Consider the following 19,116-nt stretch of genomic DNA (forward strand, 5'->3'; position numbering starts at 1 on the left):
TGCAAACTCCACACAGAAAAGCCCTGTGCATCCCGGGAGTCGAACCAGGACCTTCTTGCTGTCAGGCGAGAGCGCTAATGCTAATTATATAATCTTATAGAAAGTGGGTGATCCTGTCTGAACTGGCTGCATGACGACAGTTCAAAGGCTTGTGTCTGGTGCCTGCAGCTTCACTGATCGCTCCTGACGGGCCCTCCTGCCGGGCCCTCCTGCTATGCGTGCGTCTGTCTGCTGGCCCTCGGACTTTAGCCCCACTGTGACCAGTCTGGACCACTGCCAACTCTTTCTACTGTCGACTGCCAGATACTCACTTTTCTTGAACAATAAATGCAACTTCCTACAATGTCTTCTGTTTATAGCAAAACATTTTCACTAAAGATTTTTAATGTTAATTGAGAATCTGATCCTTACAATTATGATTGTAAAGTGTTTTTAATCACAACATTGCACTTATCTTAAAGTAATTTAAGTTAAAGGTGCACTTTGATACCTTTCTGTAACCACCACATGCTTGTCTCCGTGGAAATGTACTTCCTGTCACTCAGTGGTCAAGTGGAGCACATGTGCACAACATGTGAGCAACAGGTTTGCTGCAATGTCCTTCCCCAGTCTCATCCCCATTTCATACTGTCCTGTCTAATAAAGCCTATAGGCTGAAAAAGAAGCATGTACTATCTCAATGGAGACGAGCAGGTGACACCACTTGGCCAAGTCACAGGTCAGATCTGTGGACAGGCGCTCCGAGTAAAGTCTGTCTGACTTCTAGTATGTGGTAGTATTCTATTTCCTCCCACAGCAAGAGGTTTAAGCACCACCTCTGGCGGTCATCTAGGATTCATAGAACCATAGTTACAGTCTGGCATTTTGTTTTCCAGGGGACACTGAAGGCTTTTGTCATCCAACAAAAAAATCTGTTCCATATTTTCCCTCAAATCAGTGTATCCACTTTCATATTCTATATGCACAATATGGAGAGATAGTCTCCTCACTCAGAGAACCAGGGTTACAATATAACCTGAATGTTCATAAGTACAATAACGTCTTAAAAATGTGCTGATGATACTGATGATACTCCAGAAATATGGACCTGACTTTCCTCTGTCATAGTCTTTACCCAGAATACAACATAGACATCAGTCTGAAAATGGTCAATATCACAATTAGACATTTGCATTGAGAGGCATTAGCCCAATGTTGTCTAACCGGTCAACCCAAAGTCTCCCCTGGCCCCTGTTGTCCCAGCCCAGGCCCCTGTTGTCCCAGCCCTGGCCCCTGTTGTCCCCGGACACCACGCGGAGACAAGGCGTATATGTGTTTCTGCCTGTCTGTGGTGAGAGGCGCCTGCCACTTAACCACGTCTGACAGGGGAGACAGCCAGGGCTTTGGGCACTCCAGCTCTGTTGTGGGGTCACAGAGATGTGATCTGAAGGAAGTGCAGGCTCCATCAGATAACGACAACATCGTCTCCACGACGACTGCCACAAGTGGAGGTTTCACAGTCTGGCTTTTCAGTGAGGATGTAGCACTCTGACTCTGGTTCAGAAGAGTTCAAAGTGTCATAACATTACATATAATAATATACAGTGCAATAGTTATCCTATGGAATCAAATCTATTGTTTTGTTGTAATGGCATGTTAAAAATAGTTTATTGCATGATTCTTTTCTTTGCCACTTCTTTTCTATGAACATACTGTAAATCGTTGGCTTTTTTTTTTCAAATAAGAACTAAACAAACCAACAACTGCAAATACTGTAAGATTGCTCCTTTTTACTTTTATGAATGAATTCCCAATATTTCATCTTTCACTTTCATATTCTGGACATTATATACATCATTTTTGTGTGCTTTCGAAATATCCTTGTATCGTGCCAGTAAGTATTGAAGTGACCAAGATCAACGCTAAATATTGTACCACTATTTCCATCGGTCGGGCTGATGTGTGTCGTGTTATGTAAGAAAGACTTGTAACGGCGGCTGTTCCTTCTCCACGCAGGCTCTGATGCGTCCAGGGCGACTTGACCGCATCGTCTATGTCCCGCTTCCCGATGCTTCAACACGTCGAGAAATCTTCTGTCTTCAGTTCAGGAACATGCCCATCGCCACAGACGTGTCCACAGACGAGCTGGTGTCCAAGACCCACAAGTATTCTGGAGCCGAGGTCAGTGTCTGAGGTCACCACGCACAAAAACACGACAAACACACTTCAGCACCGCATTTTACACATATCAAGTGGTGGAAAGGTCTTTACTTTACTTGAGTATATATTTTGAGAGCAGGTACATTTTTTTAACTAGACAAAGTATTATTCCTTGTTTTTAAGCATGTTTATGATGACATTTTGCCAGAAGGTTTTGACGTTGTGTATTTTGGGCAAACTAAAATATACAGCCTAAATAATAAATAACCAGGAAAAAAGGGTTATGATAGGGAATGATTCAGCCGCCTCTGTTGACTGAAAATCTGCACAATTCTTTATCAAAATCACCACATTACTCTCTTAAATACGTTTTGAAATCTGTGAAATACAAACAGGATCAGTTTGTATGATTTTGCTTCCATTTTCCTCATGTATCTGTGCGTTTAGTATAATTGAGTGTTTCATCCACCGCTGAACATATCATATTCATATTTTAGCGCTGCTCAAAATGACACAATTGATACACCGTGTTTCAATGCCAGTTAACGAGAAATAAAATGTGTAACGATAACGGGAAGAGGTGTTTGTTTTATGATTTTAGTTTAGCATTGTCTTTGCTTTAGTCTTTGTGATTTTTTCCTTTGACAATGAACATTTATATTTTTTAACTTGCTTTGTCAATATATTTCAATACTTTTCTTCAAAAATCTAACACTATTTGCACTTGTCAATTTGGTCAACTCTGCTTAAAAATTTATAAAAAACGTAAGAATAAACAAGGTCAAAGGATGGAAAGTAAAAATGGTAAACTATGAAAAATACAATAAATAAATCATTCCAATTTTCATAAGAATACAATTTCAGCTTTTGCGCACACAAATTACACCATTGATTACTTATGTCCAGTTAAAGCTTAATAAGACATAATAAGACATATCGGCTTGACTTTTTCATTTCAATTTCATTCAGGCAAATCCATTCTCCACGCTCTATATGTGACAATTTTTGCCTTTTTTATTCATACATTTTGTATTTTACAAGTGATATTTTGTTGTTTTTTTTGTCTTAACTTTAAAGTGCACGTACGGGTAATATAAATTGAGAAAAAAATAATCAATGTAAAGAAAGAAGCTCCCCAATATCAGAGGATTCAATGCCCTTAAACATCTTTTTTTCTTTTTTTTTTACTGCAACTTGAAGAATGTGTTCACAGTTGGAGTGGAAAACTAGTAGTTTTACTGGTCACAGAGCATATTCACATATAAAGGAAGAATTTAATTTGCAGCCATCCTCAGTCAGACTTTACAAGCCCTGTCGGCCCGTTAACTTCATAAAACGCTTGTGCAACGTGCGTATGTCTTCAGCTTGTCCTCAGCCATGTCCCGGTCCTGGAGTGTGAGGCCTGTTCTTTCCATGATGTGTGTGACTTGTGTGTGTGACTTGTGTGTGTGACTTGTGTGTGTGACTTGTGTGTGTGACTTGTCTGCGCTCTGTCACCGAGCGTCCCTGTGATCTCACTGCTCCGGAGGCACAAACAGTTCTTTGTGATGGATTTGTCTGGGAGCATTCATCTGGCGCGTGATGCACAACACGGCCCGCCCCCTTCCAGCCCCGTCCAGCTTAATGTGAGATACAGTTAAACAAGTGACAAACGTGGGATTCTGATCTGTCGTGTACTATAGGCCCTTTGTAGACCAGAACGTTCAACATTCCAGAATTCCATTAACTGGAGGCAAAAGTGAAGCGTGATTTGATTGCGATGGAGAAACTGGATCAGAATTAGAAAATATGAAAAATCAAGGTGTTTTTGTCAAATGAAACCACTCAGATGTAAATGATGTCAGACATTGGATTGGTTTGTACATATTTGTATTTATTTATTTAATAAGAACTAATGGCAGACACTGTATTTGAGCTTCACAAAAGTATGTATCTGTAGATGAAATTAACTATTGTGGGCTTAACATTACAACAGATGTATTTATTTGGGTTTTTTTGATAGAGAAGTCACACATTACAACATTTTAGCTGGAATTGATTCTCAATTTTTGCCTTTAGTGCTACGGCTGCAACTAACGATTATTTTCTTCTTGCATTTTTTTTTTTATTAATCAATTCGTTGTTTAGTTCGTGCAATTTTTTACCAAATTTGACCTCGAAAACTCTGAACTATTACCGCTTGAGGACATCTAGATCGAGTAAACTTACAGACAAGAGAGATCTTTTCATAATGTTGTCATTTTGGTGTAATTGTTGCTTAATCTCAGCATAAAACCTCTTTTCACAGCACATGCTTTGAAATGTGTTTATAGTCCAGATAACAATCATTCCATTGATAAATTGGTGGACGATTATCCAAATAATCGATTGTTTAAGCCCTCAGTATATTATGTATCTTGCATGTATTATATTACCGGTATATGATGCTTTTGGCTAAAAATACATGAAAAAAATTAGGTTTGAATTTACAGCTATTTATTTTAGAGCGTTAATTCCATTTTCACTCAAATCCTTACTATCCTGCTTGAGTCCACCCCCCGAGCTGTCCAAGGTCATGTGACATGTGTCCTGCTGATCTCCTGACAGAAAACACATCAGTTACACATGACGTTACACACTCATCTCATTGTTGTCCCACTCAGAGCGCTTTGTTGCATGTTTGCGAGTGCAGCCGGTACAGAAGGACACAGAAGACACAGAAGACATCGCTGCGTCCTTTCCCTTTCATTGGCAGATTGTTGGTGCTTTAGGGACGTCTGAATTCTGATCCAAGCCAAGTGCAGTTCAAGTTCAGCTCTGTAACCGACACTGGGCTCAAATGAATAGCGGGGTGTGTATTGTTTGGCACCAAGTTGCGATTTCACACCTTATGGAAGCCCTGAAGGGACATTTTGTTGTTAAAAAGTTGGGAAAAAAGTTCTGATGAGGAGTTTGTTCAAATATAGCTTTTTCAAATGTCCTTGAGGTCAATAAAAATAAACACATTACCCATGTTTTCTCAGAGATTAAGTAAATGTATTCAAGTCTAATGTGGTATTTACTGATAACACTTTTAATGTTGATTTATTCCCTGTTAGAAAAACATTTTATAAGACGTGAAAGTTGTTTGTGTTTTGATGTGTTTAGATGTGAACTTTGGGCTGCCAGATCTTTGGACTTAGATTATATGATGTGTTATTTGCTCATTTATCAGTTTTAGAGCAGAATGATTTTGGTAAAATATCTCATTGTAATTTTTTTTCTGACAAGCCTTGTGATGCGATTTCTGTTCAATTCACTTTTTAGACATGTTCAGGGGCATTAATATCTGCGTAAGACTAAAATCTGAACTACTAAACCAATAAAAGAATCACATGACTTTCAGAACATATTTGTAAAGATCTAAACTACAACGTTAGAAAGTTTGATGTATTGAGTCAGGATATTTGTTTGTTTGCACAGAAAGTTATGTCACTTAAAGCTGTGCCTTTTTGTAAATGAGGATGTTTTGTGTTTTCCCCCAAAGAGTGTCATGTAAAAGCTGGACTTTGTGACAAAATCAGACTGCTGCGTGCTGTCTGCAGCTAATAATAAAGTATTTTATTTCTTGTCAAGCAGGAAGTGAGAGCCAAAAGTAGCGCTTTGATTGGCTATGGGTGGTCCACCCCAGCTTCACTGAAAAAGCTGTTCTAAACCATGAATGATGTGAATACTGATGGTTTGTGAGAGTGTTTGAAAAGCAGGTACTCCAGCTTTAAAAAATTGCAGTCTTTGTGATTTAGTAATTGCTAGAATTCAAATACCAATTCTTATTCAATTACAAGCACATTACCTTTATAATACAAAGACCTGTTTCTAGATTCTATGGAAATTGCGCTTTTCCTCAATTATTCTGTATCCAACAACTCAGACAAACACACATAATAACATTTACCCATTTCATTGTAGGATTTTATCAGTCTGCGTTTGCTGCTATCTTAGCCCAGCCCTATTTTGAGTAGTGCTTTACTGTAATCTATATCCTGTTAGCCTTAAAACTTCCCCTGTCTGACTGGCACAGTCTAAAGTTCCATCTAATCTAATGTAATCTGCAGCATCGGCACAGTAAATACACTCTGAGTCCGTACTCAGGTGGTACGGCTGAAATCCTGTCAGGCGTGTCTCTGAATGTCTTTTGTACCTGCCCCAGCTGCGCAAAGCTACAGGGCTGCAACGAGGCTACAGGGCTGCAACGAGGCTACAGGGCTGCAACGAGGCTACAGGGCTGCAACGAGGCTACAGGGCTGCAACGAGGCTACAGGGCTGCAACGAGGCTACAGGGCTGCTGAACGAGGCTACAGGGCTGCTGAACGAGGCTACAGGGCTGCTGAACGAGGCTACAGGGCTGCTGAACGAGGCTACAGGGCTGCTGAACGAGGCTACAGGGCTGCAACGAGGTTACGGGGCTGCAACGAGGCTACAGGGCTGCTGCACGAGGCTACAGGGCTGCTGCACGAGGCTACAGGGCTGCTGCACGAGGCTACGGGGCTGCTGCACGAGGCTACGGGGCTGCTGCACGAGACTACAGGGCTGCGCCGAGGCTACAGAGCTGCGCCGAGGCTACGGGGCTGCAACGAGGCTACGGGGCTGCAACGAGGCTACGGGGCTGCAACGAGGCTACGGGGCTGCAACGAGGCTACAGGGCTGCTGCACGAGGCTACAGGGCTGCTGCACGAGGCTACGGGGCTGCTGCACGAGGCTACGGGGCTGCTGCACGAGACTACAGGGCTGCGCCGAGGCTACAGAGCTGCAACGAGGCTACGGGGCTGCAACGAGGCTACGGGGCTGCAACGAGGCTACGGGGCTGCAACGAGGCTACGGGGCTGCTGCACGAGGCTACGGGGCTGCTGCACGAGACTACAGGGCTGCGCCGAGGCTACAGAGCTGCAACGAGGCTACGGGGCTGCAACGAGGCTACGGGGCTGCAACGAGGCTACAGGGCTGCTGCACGAGGCTACAGGGCTGCTGCACGAGGCTACAGGGCTGCTGCACGAGGCTACAGGGCTCTACAGGGCTGCTGTACGAGGCTACAGGGCTGCTGCACGAGGCTACAGGGCTCTACAGGGCTGCTGCACGAGGCTACAGGGCTCTACAGGGCTGCGCGGCGGGGCTACAGGGCTGCGCTGGGCAATGTTTTGTGTGCAAACGCTTTGTCAGACGCTGAAGCAGGATGAGCAGGGTCCTTAGACAGCCAACATGCACTAAGCCCAAAATTTAACATTAGACTCTTCCAGGTTTGCGATTAATAAAATGTTTTACAATTAGATACAGACAGCGCGCAGCAGTCTGATTTTTTCACAATGTGCTGCTTTTCCCAGCTTTAAAGAGGGTATGGACGATTTTTTTCAGCAAATTTTGTATCATATTTCCTCGTGGCGTGGATAAATCATTAGTCCTGCCACGTATCAATCATAAAACGCACCTACTGCTCACCTGCAGCCGTGTCAGGCTCGTCCCCACATTTCCGCGTGCCTAAGCGCATGGATCTATCATAATATAGTTCCCTCAGTGTACGGGGCAAAATGAAGACGGAGAAAGACAGAAGCGGACAGAAATCTACGGGAGACGAGAGATGCGATGCGCTCCGTTGCGCTAATAAACAAACGCACGTGTGTGTTCTATCAGTCCGCACGGGGGAGTGGCATGTGCACTTCCGCCTGCGTTCTCAAATCGCCGAAAAATCGTCCATACCGCCTTTAAGTTGCGGTATGAACTGAACGTTTTACTATTACTATTATAGTTTATACCCTGCTGTACAGTACATTCACAGGGGTTTGTTTCTATGAGCAAAAACAGACTTACAATTCTGTACAAACATTTTCAAAAACATTCAAATTTTTGGTTTGAAAAGTCCATTTCAGAATAGTTTGTGCTAGAACAACAAATACCCATCGCAAATGTAGTAGAAGCACCTTCAGAGCCAAGAACGTTAAAAACGACCTGGTCAGGCAACTATTTTAATCTTCCATTTTAATTGAACATATATAAAAGTTATGAAATAGTGTTTCTCGCATGAGCCGTTCCCTCAGTGTGGCCCTTGTACAGCGCTCTCCATCACAGCCACGTGTTTGACTTGGCACGCTCTTCGGTAACGCCGCAGAGGCCATGGCTCACGCACACACACTCGCACGCACGCTCACACACCCGCTCACACACACACATGCACACACATGCACACACGCACACAACACACACACACACACACACGCGCGCCCAGGAGCCCATTGTAGGAACGCGGGGGCTCGTAAATCAACAGCCACGGGCTTATTGAAGCTTTAGGCCGTGAAAAGCTTACATTTTTAAAAGCGTACAAGTTCTGCAATGTCCTGCTTTTGATTGTGCTTGATCGTGGTGTTGTCACTGACACATTCTGAGAGTGATTTGGGAGAAAGTGTCAGGAGCAGCGGTGATTGAAGTGTAGGAGCTCTGGAACTTTAGTTACTCCAGATGTTGGGCAAAGTTCATGATCAGTTGTACCGAGCTACTGAACGTATATGAACGTATATGACACAGGAAGAACGTGCAAACCACATAGATGGGCCCCGGGGCCCGTCTGGGACCAGCAGATACTTCAGAGAGAGAAGAGTTTAGTCAATATCATTATTTGGTAAAAGAGCTGCGTCTTGAGCATTTCTTTTTTATCGTTGCAGGGTTTGTTTTGGTCCTTCTTCCGGGTCGTGCGTAGCACGCCACTGGAGCGTAATCTCTGATTGGTTGCAAAAAAAAATCTGCTTTATCCAGCTGTGTCGGCCGCTCTGGACACGCGTCCAAATAGACTGAATGTAAACTGGACGCTTTGACGCAGCCGTGTGAAGGGCCTTAATGCACCAGGTCCTGTGTCCTTCACTGTGCAAAAGCTCAGTCAATTACTCATTCACAATCAGCTCTAGAGGAAAGTGATAGTGAAGTCCAGTAGTTTGATTGCTGCTGCCAAAACAAGAACAAATAAAGGAATGTTGCTATAAGAAACTGCAAACAAAAGATGAAGCCAAGGTTTTTGAGTTAGAATAATCAGCATTTCACTATGGGGCGTTTGCATTCATAGCTTTGTGAGGACTATTTTCTACATTATTTCCATCATCACAGTTTGAATGTCCAACAAATAAATAAAAAAAATAACATTTTCAAATCATGATTCTGTAAAACATGAAACAAAAATAAAAATCCTTAAACATGAAAAATCTTGAATGTAGAAACACTTTCATGTTGTTTTACTCCAAATGAGCGCTTCTGTCGCCGAATGATTCTTTTTTCTGGTTTCCATCTGGATGAGCTGAAGTGTGGGAGACAGACGATTAGACACTGGTGCAACTGTAATTGTATATGATTTACACTGAGCAGCCTCTTGACACTTCTCTCTCTGCATTCCATCCACAGAACATGTATCACATATCTGCTGCCCGCGGCCACACGCAGCACATTCATCCAACTCTCTGGTTCATACGGTTCCTGTAGCAGTCTTTATTCTGTCGTATCGAGACTCGACAGTTTTACCATTGATATAGTGTCAATAACATAAGGTTTGTTTATTTTGCAGTTGTTTTTTGAAGCTGTGTCAGATGAGGATGAGGATTACTCACTTAGACCTTCTGAACATCCTTCACCGCAATGACTTTATTAGCACTTTTCACAACTTGTTTTGCTGTCACGGTAAAGCTAACAAACATTAGCATGCTAACGAAGAATAAAATGCTCTGTAATTCTAATCAATGCACACAGCGATCTTATTTTGACCATAAAAGCTGCTTTTGCAATATATTTGTTCTGGGGCAAGAAAGATTTGACCTAATTACATGAAAAAGTTACAAGTCAGGTCTTTCTTACTTCAACTCAATAATTACTTTGAAGTTACATTTCATCCGGTTATGTTATGTTATGTCTTAACATTGATTTTACCATTTACAACTGATATATTTTACATAAGATTATTGTTAATTTTGCTGTTTTGGTAAAAAGCTCTGTCAAATTTACGTAGCTTAAAGACATATACTTATATAGCAACATTATTTCATCATTAATGATGCTAACAGGGGCAAGTTAAGTTATAAGTCAGGTCTGTGGAAGAATGTATGTTTTCAAGATCATTTTAAGCAATAATAACATGCGTTCTTTTAAAAAATGGCTTATGTGGCTTATTATTATTTTAATCTTTCACTGCTTCACCCTAAATATGTCGTCCTTCTATAAATGATCAAACTGAAACAGGTTTTCCTCTGACAAGAACCACACAGGAAACAATGTTTCCATTTTTGTGTCCACTTTGTAAATCCTGATTGATTGATCATCACTGCTGCACCACAACTGTGAACAATGAGAAGTCTGGAAAAACGACAGACTGAACAAAGCATTAAATTGCGCTCTATAATTATGATCGATTATAACGTTGTTTTTGTAGAGTTAAAGGGTCTTCAGTTGTGGTGTAGTGTGTGCTCCCTAGTGACGTTAAGTCGTTAAGTGTGGACCCTCAGTCTCTCTGTGTTCTAGAACCCTCCACAACAACCTACATCTCATCGTCGTGTTGTATCAAGACTTCCTCGACCGATGAGTCAATGAAACGGCAAAAGCTCTGCAAACACTCTCACTTACACAACTCTCTGTCTTCTCTTCTGCCGTGGTGATTGGCGAATGCTTGAACGCACCTTCTTCTTCTTCTTCGCCCTCAGTCCCGGAGGTCCCGGCTTTAATTACATTCCTGGGATTGCAGTGTTGTTGCGGAGAGGAGGAAGGCCGCGAGGATGAGGAGGCGTGTCCCGTGTCAAAGGGGTCACGGCGTATAGGACAAAGTTGCTGTCAGCTCGGAGCTCCGGGCTTGTTAAAATCACCCTCTTCCTCCGTACCTGCCCAGAGTGACACCTGGTTTGCGCGGCTTTACCTTCCGCCGAACTCACACACGCACAGGCTTCTGGGAGAAACGTCCCGTGGCTACGGCCGTCTCCTCCAAAACAGAAGCAGCATTTGATACGGTGATGGTTGTCACGAATTAGGAGGGGTTGTATTCGCTGGCTCCCGTGGAAAAGTGCACTGCTGCTAGACTTTTTCTTTTTCTTTTGGAGTTTTATGGTCGTGTCCTGACAGGAAGAGCGCTGCAGGATTTATAGCAGCGTGTCACATGGCCTCAGCCAGATCCAGCTCGTGTATGGAGTCTGCACCGGTTTATATGAGATTACCTTCAGATAGGATTTATTTTTCTATATTATTTTGCACAAACCTGAATGAGCCATTGTGTATCCAAAGATTGTAACATAAATACAGATAATTTATAATAAAACGTTGTATTTCTATGGCGCTTTTCAAGACTCTCAAAGATTCTTCACAAAACGTCAATATTACCCAAAAACTTCAAATTAAAAAATGTATTTAAACCTTCATTGTTAAAATTTTTGGGGCTGAATATGTATCATTTGTAGCAGGAAACGTTTTGATAATATATGAAACATTTCAGCTGTAGCGGGTGGAAAAATTATACAACTTACATGATACTTACTAACTACAAAAGCGTTTCATTCAGCCATTTATTTATTTACTTTTTGGTTCATTTAGATTAAGTTTTACTAGTTTTTTGGGCTACTGTGTGTGGCATAAAGTTGTTTCAATATTGTTGTTTATGGAGTTTTTTTTTCCTTGCCCAAAACAACATGATATATTTTCAAACTACACATACTGTTCATTGGATCGTTCTTTCGTTACATAAATCCTCATTACCACCTGCTCGTCTGTGTTTTCCAAAGCCGCAGACTGAATGAGTATCTGCTGATTGAAGAACCCTGGCTCCGCCCTCTTCACATCCTTTGATTGACAGGTGACCTCTGGGAAGCACGGCACAAAAGCAGCGCCGCCGCTCGCCGCTCCGCACACGATGACAAGCTTCGCTCAGGAAGGAAGAGAGGCCGGCGCTCTCCACCTTTTGTTATGATGGAGATGTATAGGAAGTGACAGATATCCCACAATGCAACTCTCCCACTCCCCAGGCTATTTTTATGTAGCGTAATGATCAGAGGTGGGCAGTAAAAGTTAGTTCTATTTACATTTTAGCATTAGTTTTTATTACCATTTACTTCAGTAATACTACTAATACTACTAACTTTCACAATGTTAAATCTTCAAAGAGTAAACAATGTTAGGATTTTCAACAACAAAAAATCACCTGCAAATAATGAAATTTATGCTTTACTTTCATTCAAACTGTCAAAAATATTTTTTAAAAATGCTTATATTTTACAGCAGAATTAAATCAAACGTTCTACATTCAAAAGTGATGTTAAAGTGACATAAATACAACAGTTTTAGATTTAAGTTGATATTTTTTGTATTGTAAATGCATTTTAATAACTCACTTTTACTTTTAAACCTATTTATTACAATTATATTTTGCCATTTAATAGATTATATGTATAGATTCATCTTAATCGCCCTTGTTTTAAGTAAAAACGCTACAACTTAATGTAGTAAATGTCAAAATGTTTTATGTAGACAATAGTTTTATGTAGACAATAGGCCTAGAAGTCTGTTTTATTATGTGTAACTTACCTGAAGACCTTTGATATTAATTGTACTTTTGAACTTACCTCTTATTAAAAGTTAAACTATTCAAACTTAAATCCGTCATTTTAATAGTTACACCAGCAGGAGCGGGCAATTATTTTTCTCCGAGGGCCATATTCGACTCTAGGCAAGTAGCGGAGGCCGGCCCCTGATCATTGGTGTGAAAAAATAAAAAAATAAACTAAATATCAAATAAATATAATTTTTCCGTCAAATATAGGCTATTGAATCTATTATTTAATCAATTTCATGTTATATTGTTTCAGGATGCAACAGATAGAAAAATTAGAAACTAAAATCTTTCTAGGGGCCGGATTAAAACATGCCAAGGGCCACATCTTGCCCCTGGGGCCACAAATGCCCAGGTCAACAATTGTTTTTAACATATTTATAATATTACTTGGCGTGTTTAGCAGGCCGGATTATAAAGACAAAGGGGCCGTATGTGGCCCGCGGGCTGTAGTTTGCCCACCCCTGCCATATACGGTACTTTTTTACTCACTATATCATTTTTTACTCTTATTTTAGTCTCCATTTGGATGAATAATTTTTACTTCAACGTACATTAGTTCTATTTTAACTGAGCTAGAGTTTGAGTTCATATTTTGGCTTCATTACAAACCTCATGACAATAACTCCTCAGTCGTTTTAATCAAATCCCTGGCGTTCAACCATTTCCGAATACGTTAGTGTTGAGTGGCGGGTGCTTTTGACCGATGTTGACCTCCTTATTGGTGGTCTGCCCCCCCTGCCTCACCCTCCCCCTGACCCTCCCCCTCCACCTCCAGGACAGATCCAGGCCCAGGTGTCTGGAGACGACAGCCAATCAAACTCACCGCTGCAGTTGTTTTCTTAGTCTTCTTTTCTTCCTCTCGTCGGCGCTGGCAGGAGCTGGCAGGAGCTGGCAGGTTCCGGTGCAGTGCAGGATGTACAAATGACACAGATCCACACGTGTGTTTGACGTCAGAGCTTGTGTGATGCACATGACCCAAACCCCGACATTCTGAGCATTTCCTGTCTAAGAAAGAACGATGTCGGTCATTTTAACATTTGACCAGAGGATATGAAGTCTTTAAACGGCTGGTATGGTTTGGTCCAATAGTGCTCAATGTTCGAGTTTAGGTTGAAAAAACTTGGCCTTGTCTTTTCATATCATATTATGAGAATCACTTGAGTTCAAGATAGATTTTTTTTTTTTTTTTTTACTACGATGGGTTTTCATTATATTCTACATAAAGAATAGTGGTCATCTTTAAGGCGGCAACAATTAACTAATAGTAAAATAATTGTAGTTTGATTACCGTTATCATTGTCTGGATTCTAAAGATTATAACACACAAAAGTCTGTTTTAAAGCAGAGAAATTATTAAATCAAAATGTCAACAAAGAAAACACAATTTCAGATTTTCATCAATAATACTCTTTATTCATAAGCATTCTCTATCTAGAAGCATTTAGTTCCATGTTTGAACCTTTATGCAAATGATGATATATTTCATCTGTACAATAGCAATACTGCTTTGATAAGTCAACGAATCCAAAAAGTAATCGTTGACTAAATGACGACTAAAATAGAAAACCCCTATTGCACCATTACCTGTCAATCATCTTTCCAACAAGTACTTTAAACAGCTTTTATTCAATTGTCTGTATGTTTACACAAATAGTGATTCATATAGACTTTAGTGTTGCGTTGTGTCTCTATTTCGATACTAAGATATGACTTTAAAAAAGTACTCAAACAATACATAACAATTGTTATTTTCAGCACAAAATAATATGTACTACTATATATACACCTCATCTTATACTAGCTCTGAAAAAAAGTTAAATTTTCTTCTTCTTCACATTTTCTTTCTGCGTAGTTTGGATTCTAGTCTTGGTATCGATAAGTGTCTGGTTTCCGATACTTCTGTGATACTTTCTCTCATGATTCAGTCAGTGGTATGTGCTGCTGCCACACAATCTGTCACGTTTGTTTCAGAACAATCAAACCTGCGGCTGTCCCAGCAGCCTCTGGTCTTTACAGAGGTGCTGACACTCGCTGTCGCTCCTGTCGCTCCTGCCGCTCCTGTCGCTCCTGCCGCTCCTGTCGCTCCTGCCGCTCCTGTCGCTCCTGCCGCTCCTGTCGCTCCTGCCGCTCCTGCGTCTTAAACAAGAGGGGAAAACCCGGCAGAACGGACACTATCTCAGAACAGACCAAAACTACATTCAAGGGTGGCAACGTTTCAAAATGCAAAAATATAAAGCTTAGAAAAGTCATGCATTGAGTGTTTTGGGTGGACAGATGGACAGATGCTTCCTCTTCACACCTGTGAAGTGTCGGTCTGATTTATGAGCCCATATTTGTTGTTCAGAGATGTTTATCACGAGGACACAAGAGCAAGAACTGCACCAGTGAAGCTGTTCTGTTTGAGTGATAGTGACTCAGGACGTGTACGGGAGGAAACTAAGGCTCATGCTTTTGTTTGGTTTTTCTTTCAATTATATCAAAGGGAATTATAATGACAAGTGGACAAGTATTACAACTCATTTTGAAACTTTGAAAATCCTTGCCAACTGGACAAATGGAGCTGTTGGGACGTTCAGACTGTGAGGTTCATTCTTTTACCTGCACAAGCTTCACCTGCTCAGCCTGGACTGTCTGCTCAGCCTGGACTGCCTGCTCACCCTGGACTGTCTGCTCAGCCTGGACTGTCTGCTCAGCCTGGACTGCCTGCTGCCTGGACTGTCTGCTCAGCCTGGACTGTCTGCTCAGCCTGGACTGCCTGCTTAGCCTGGACTGCCTGCTCAGCCTGGTCTGCCTGCTCAGCCTGGTCTGCCTGCTCAGCCTGGACTGTCTGCTGAGCCTGGACTGCCTGCTGCCTGGACTGTCTGCTCAGCCTGGACTGCCTGCTGCCTGGACTGTCTGCTCAGCCTGGACTGCCTGCTTAGCCTGGACTGCCTGCTGCCTGGACTGCCTGCTCAGCCTGGTCTGCCTGCTCAGCCTGGTCTGCCTGCTCAGCCTGGACTGTCTGCTGAGCCTGGACTGCCTGCTGCCTGGACTGTCTGCTCAGCCTGGACTGCCTGCTGCCTGGACTGTCTGCTCAGCCTGGACTGCCTGCTTAGCCTGGACTGCCTGCTGCCTGGACTGCCTGCTCAGCCTGGTCTGCCTGCTCAGCCTGGTCTGCCTGCTCAGCCTGGACTGTCTGCTGAGCCTGGACTGTCTGCTCAGCTTGGACTGCCTGCTCAGCCTGGACTGCCTGCTCAGCCTCATTGTTCACCGCCACAAGCCGTTATCGCTCTCTCTTTCTCTCTCGCGTTCTTTCTTTTTTATGGCAAAGCGTAAAACACATACTTTGAAGACGTACAACTACAGAAGACGTACAACTACAGAAGACGTACAACTACAGAAGACGTACAACTACAGAAGACGTACAACTACAGAAGACGTACAACTACAAAAAACGTACAACTACAGCAGGTAGCGGTAAACCTTTGGCATCTTTTTCTTTTGGCTACCAACCGCCATTACCATATTTGAATGCATAATAGAGAAGAAAAAAACATATATAAGTTGCACTGGAGTATAAGTATATAAGTATAAGTTGCACCCCGGCCAAAACTATGAAAAAAGTGTGACCTATTGTCCGGAAAATACGGTAAAAGCAACTCAAGCCATTATCGCTCCTCTACGTTTTAAACTCTGCTCTCGCTCCAGTCAACGGTTCAGACTTTGCAGAAGATTCATCCGTTGTCACTTTTGCAGATGTTTTTATTTGAACCAGCACAGTTTCTTGCCCCTGGGGGAAGCGTCCGGTCTCGTATTCAGATCTGAACCTCCAGTACGTCTCGTGCCAAGTACTAAACCCTGAGGCAGTGTTTTTACTTCCTCACGCATTCATTTTCCTCAACACATTCATTGAGTTCATCCACATTCAGATGAATGTTCTAAGGGGGAAGTTTGTAGAGAGAGATTTACACCCTGACGAGAAGGTTGGTGGTTCAAGACATCGTAATCTGGGCGAAACGCTTTCCCCTTTTGACTTTTATGAGCTTTTAACCAAGGTAAGATGGTTTTCCATAATCCTTTGAGCTTTCTCAAAGTTGTAGTTTGATGGTTTCTCTGGATTGTCCTGCATTTGAGGCTTGAATGCTCAGAAAACCTCTGTTTTAAGGCTGGTTGAGAATGGATTTGTTGTTGTTGCCGATATCCCACATTTGGCCAATAACCGATATTTACCGATACATATATTTAGATTTAGAACTCCATTGCAAATATCGTCCATTTTTTATTTTATCGCCTGATACCAATATATGTTAAACTACTCAGAATCAGATTCAGAATCAGATTCAGATTTAAAATCAGAATAAGTTTTATTGCCATTTGTTAATGAACACAATTCACAAACATAAGAACTTGTCCTGGTGATTCAGTGCAACACAAACAACAAAACATTGAACAGTGAATACAAAACGGCATGAAATGTACATAAATAAAATATATCGGCCGATACTGAAACCGATATATCGCCCATCCCTAGTAGATAAAATGCCTTAATGAAGGACGTGGTCCCTCTCAGTTCTGCTCTTTGAACCAGAGGTCAGTGGTTAGAGGTCAGTGGGACCATTTTAGTTTTCAGACAACAAAACGGGAAGAAAAAAACGATATATTTTATAATGTATTAAGTGCCTGAAAAAGCCTTCTTTTGCAATCCACAACTGGGCTATTGCTTCATGTATGATTCACGCAGTTGCACTTTGACAAACGTATTACAAAACTGCACTTCATTGTTAGTCTTTCTGCACTTTACTGTATGATTTAAAGTCCCAAATGAGCCACTACTTTGAACTAATGTTGTGGATCTGCCACTGACCACTGCTTTATGCTCAAACTCTAATCCCGACTGCTTAAGGTTGAATTTAAACGTTAGGTCTCGGAGCGGCCGCCGTCCAGGACTTTCCAGGAAGCGAAACTGTAATAGTCGTCAAATAATCATGTCAACATTGGCGGGAAAAGCCTTTCTGACGAGGAGCTAAGTTCGACACGACTTTCCATAATATTCCTTAACCTCCATCGCTCCTGACCACGGCTGCCACTCCGCTCCAGCCGCTTAAACAAAGGCTCTTCGGAAAAACCTCTTTGCACTTGTGTAACTCAACGTAAAACACTTCCATGCACTTCCTCTCCCGCCGCTCCCCTCACCTCTCCATTTGCTTTTCTAACTCGGCCGCGGGCGACATTCAAAACAAAGCATTTCCCGTTGCATTGATTGAGCCAGCCGGGCCGTCGTTGACCCGCAGGAGGCCAGGAATCACCGCTCGGCCGTGAATCGAATTTAAACTGGTATATAAAGATTCTACTGTGGTTTGTGTGTGAGGACAAATTGATTTTTTCCTACAAAACGTAAGCTCTCGAATGCAGCACTGGCTGTTTCACTTGGCTCAGGTCTGAAAACTGAAAGTTAAAACAGCCAATGCCAAGAAGTGAGTGAAAGAGACGGAGGAGACGAAGGAGACTGAGGAGACTGAGGAGACTGAGGAGACGGAGGAGACGGAGGAGACGGAGGAGACTGAGGAGACTGAGGAGACTGAGGAGACTGAGGAGACTGAGGAGACTGAGGAGACTGAGGAGACTGAGAAGACGGAGGAGATAGAGGAGACGGAGGAGACGGAGGAGACGGAGGAGACAGAGGAGACAGGAGACGGAGGAGACGGAGGAGACGGAGGAGACGGAGGAGACTGAGGAGACTGAGGAGACTGAGGAGACTGAGGAGACTGAGGAGACTGAGGAGACTGAGAAGACGGAGGAGATAGAGGAGACGGAGGAGACGGAGGAGACGGAGGAGACAGAGGAGACAGGAGACGGAGGAGACGGAGGAGACGGAGGAGACGGAGGAGACGGAGGAGACTGAGGAGACTGAGGAGACTGAGGAGACTGAGGAGACTGAGAAGACGGAGGAGATAGAGGAGACGGAGGAGACGGAGGAGACGGAGGAGACGGAGGAGACAGGAGACGGAGGAGAGGAACGGTGAAGATTTGCTCTGCCAAAATGTAAATGAAAGCAAATTATCTTCACAAAGTACAAGAATACATTCAGAGGCCGAGCAACACTCCAGGAGATTTTCAGCAATTCAAATGGATTTGTGTCAGAAGTTGATGTATGACTTTGGAGTGGCAGAGCAGAGTGGCTGGAGGAAGTGTACGGATGATTTTCCCACAGAAGTTCACCTTTAGGGTCAGGATGGAGGAGGCAGAGAGTGGACTTATTTGAGATGCTTGAGGTGATATGGTTGAGAGGTAAACGCTGCAGGGCTGGTGTTTTCTCACTGATGGAGACTTTTGACAGGACAGACACATTTGAGTTTCATGTGAATTCTCTATGTAAATCAATGCAAAGTGTGACCTTCAAAGACGCCGGCCCGGTCACCAGGACC

The 19,116-nt window shown here is 42.7% G+C and overlaps 1 protein-coding gene across 1 annotated transcript in view; it reads left to right on the plus strand.

The window, feature by feature from the left end:
• The window catches only part of afg2a (AFG2 AAA ATPase homolog A), a 174,629-nt gene that overhangs the window by 131,893 nt on the left and 23,620 nt on the right, over nucleotides 1-19,116 (plus strand). The window contains exon 16 of the mRNA XM_072435001.1: nucleotides 1,996-2,160. Coding sequence (XP_072291102.1) covers nucleotides 1,996-2,160 — 165 coding nt within the window. The remainder of the gene's footprint in view (nucleotides 1-1,995; nucleotides 2,161-19,116) is intronic.

The sequence above is a fragment of the Eucyclogobius newberryi genome, unplaced genomic scaffold (genome assembly GCF_026437365.1).
Source record: "Eucyclogobius newberryi isolate DKJ021-1_F unplaced genomic scaffold, fEucNew1.0.hap1 SCAF_11, whole genome shotgun sequence".
NCBI lineage: Eukaryota > Metazoa > Chordata > Actinopteri > Gobiiformes > Gobiidae > Eucyclogobius > Eucyclogobius newberryi.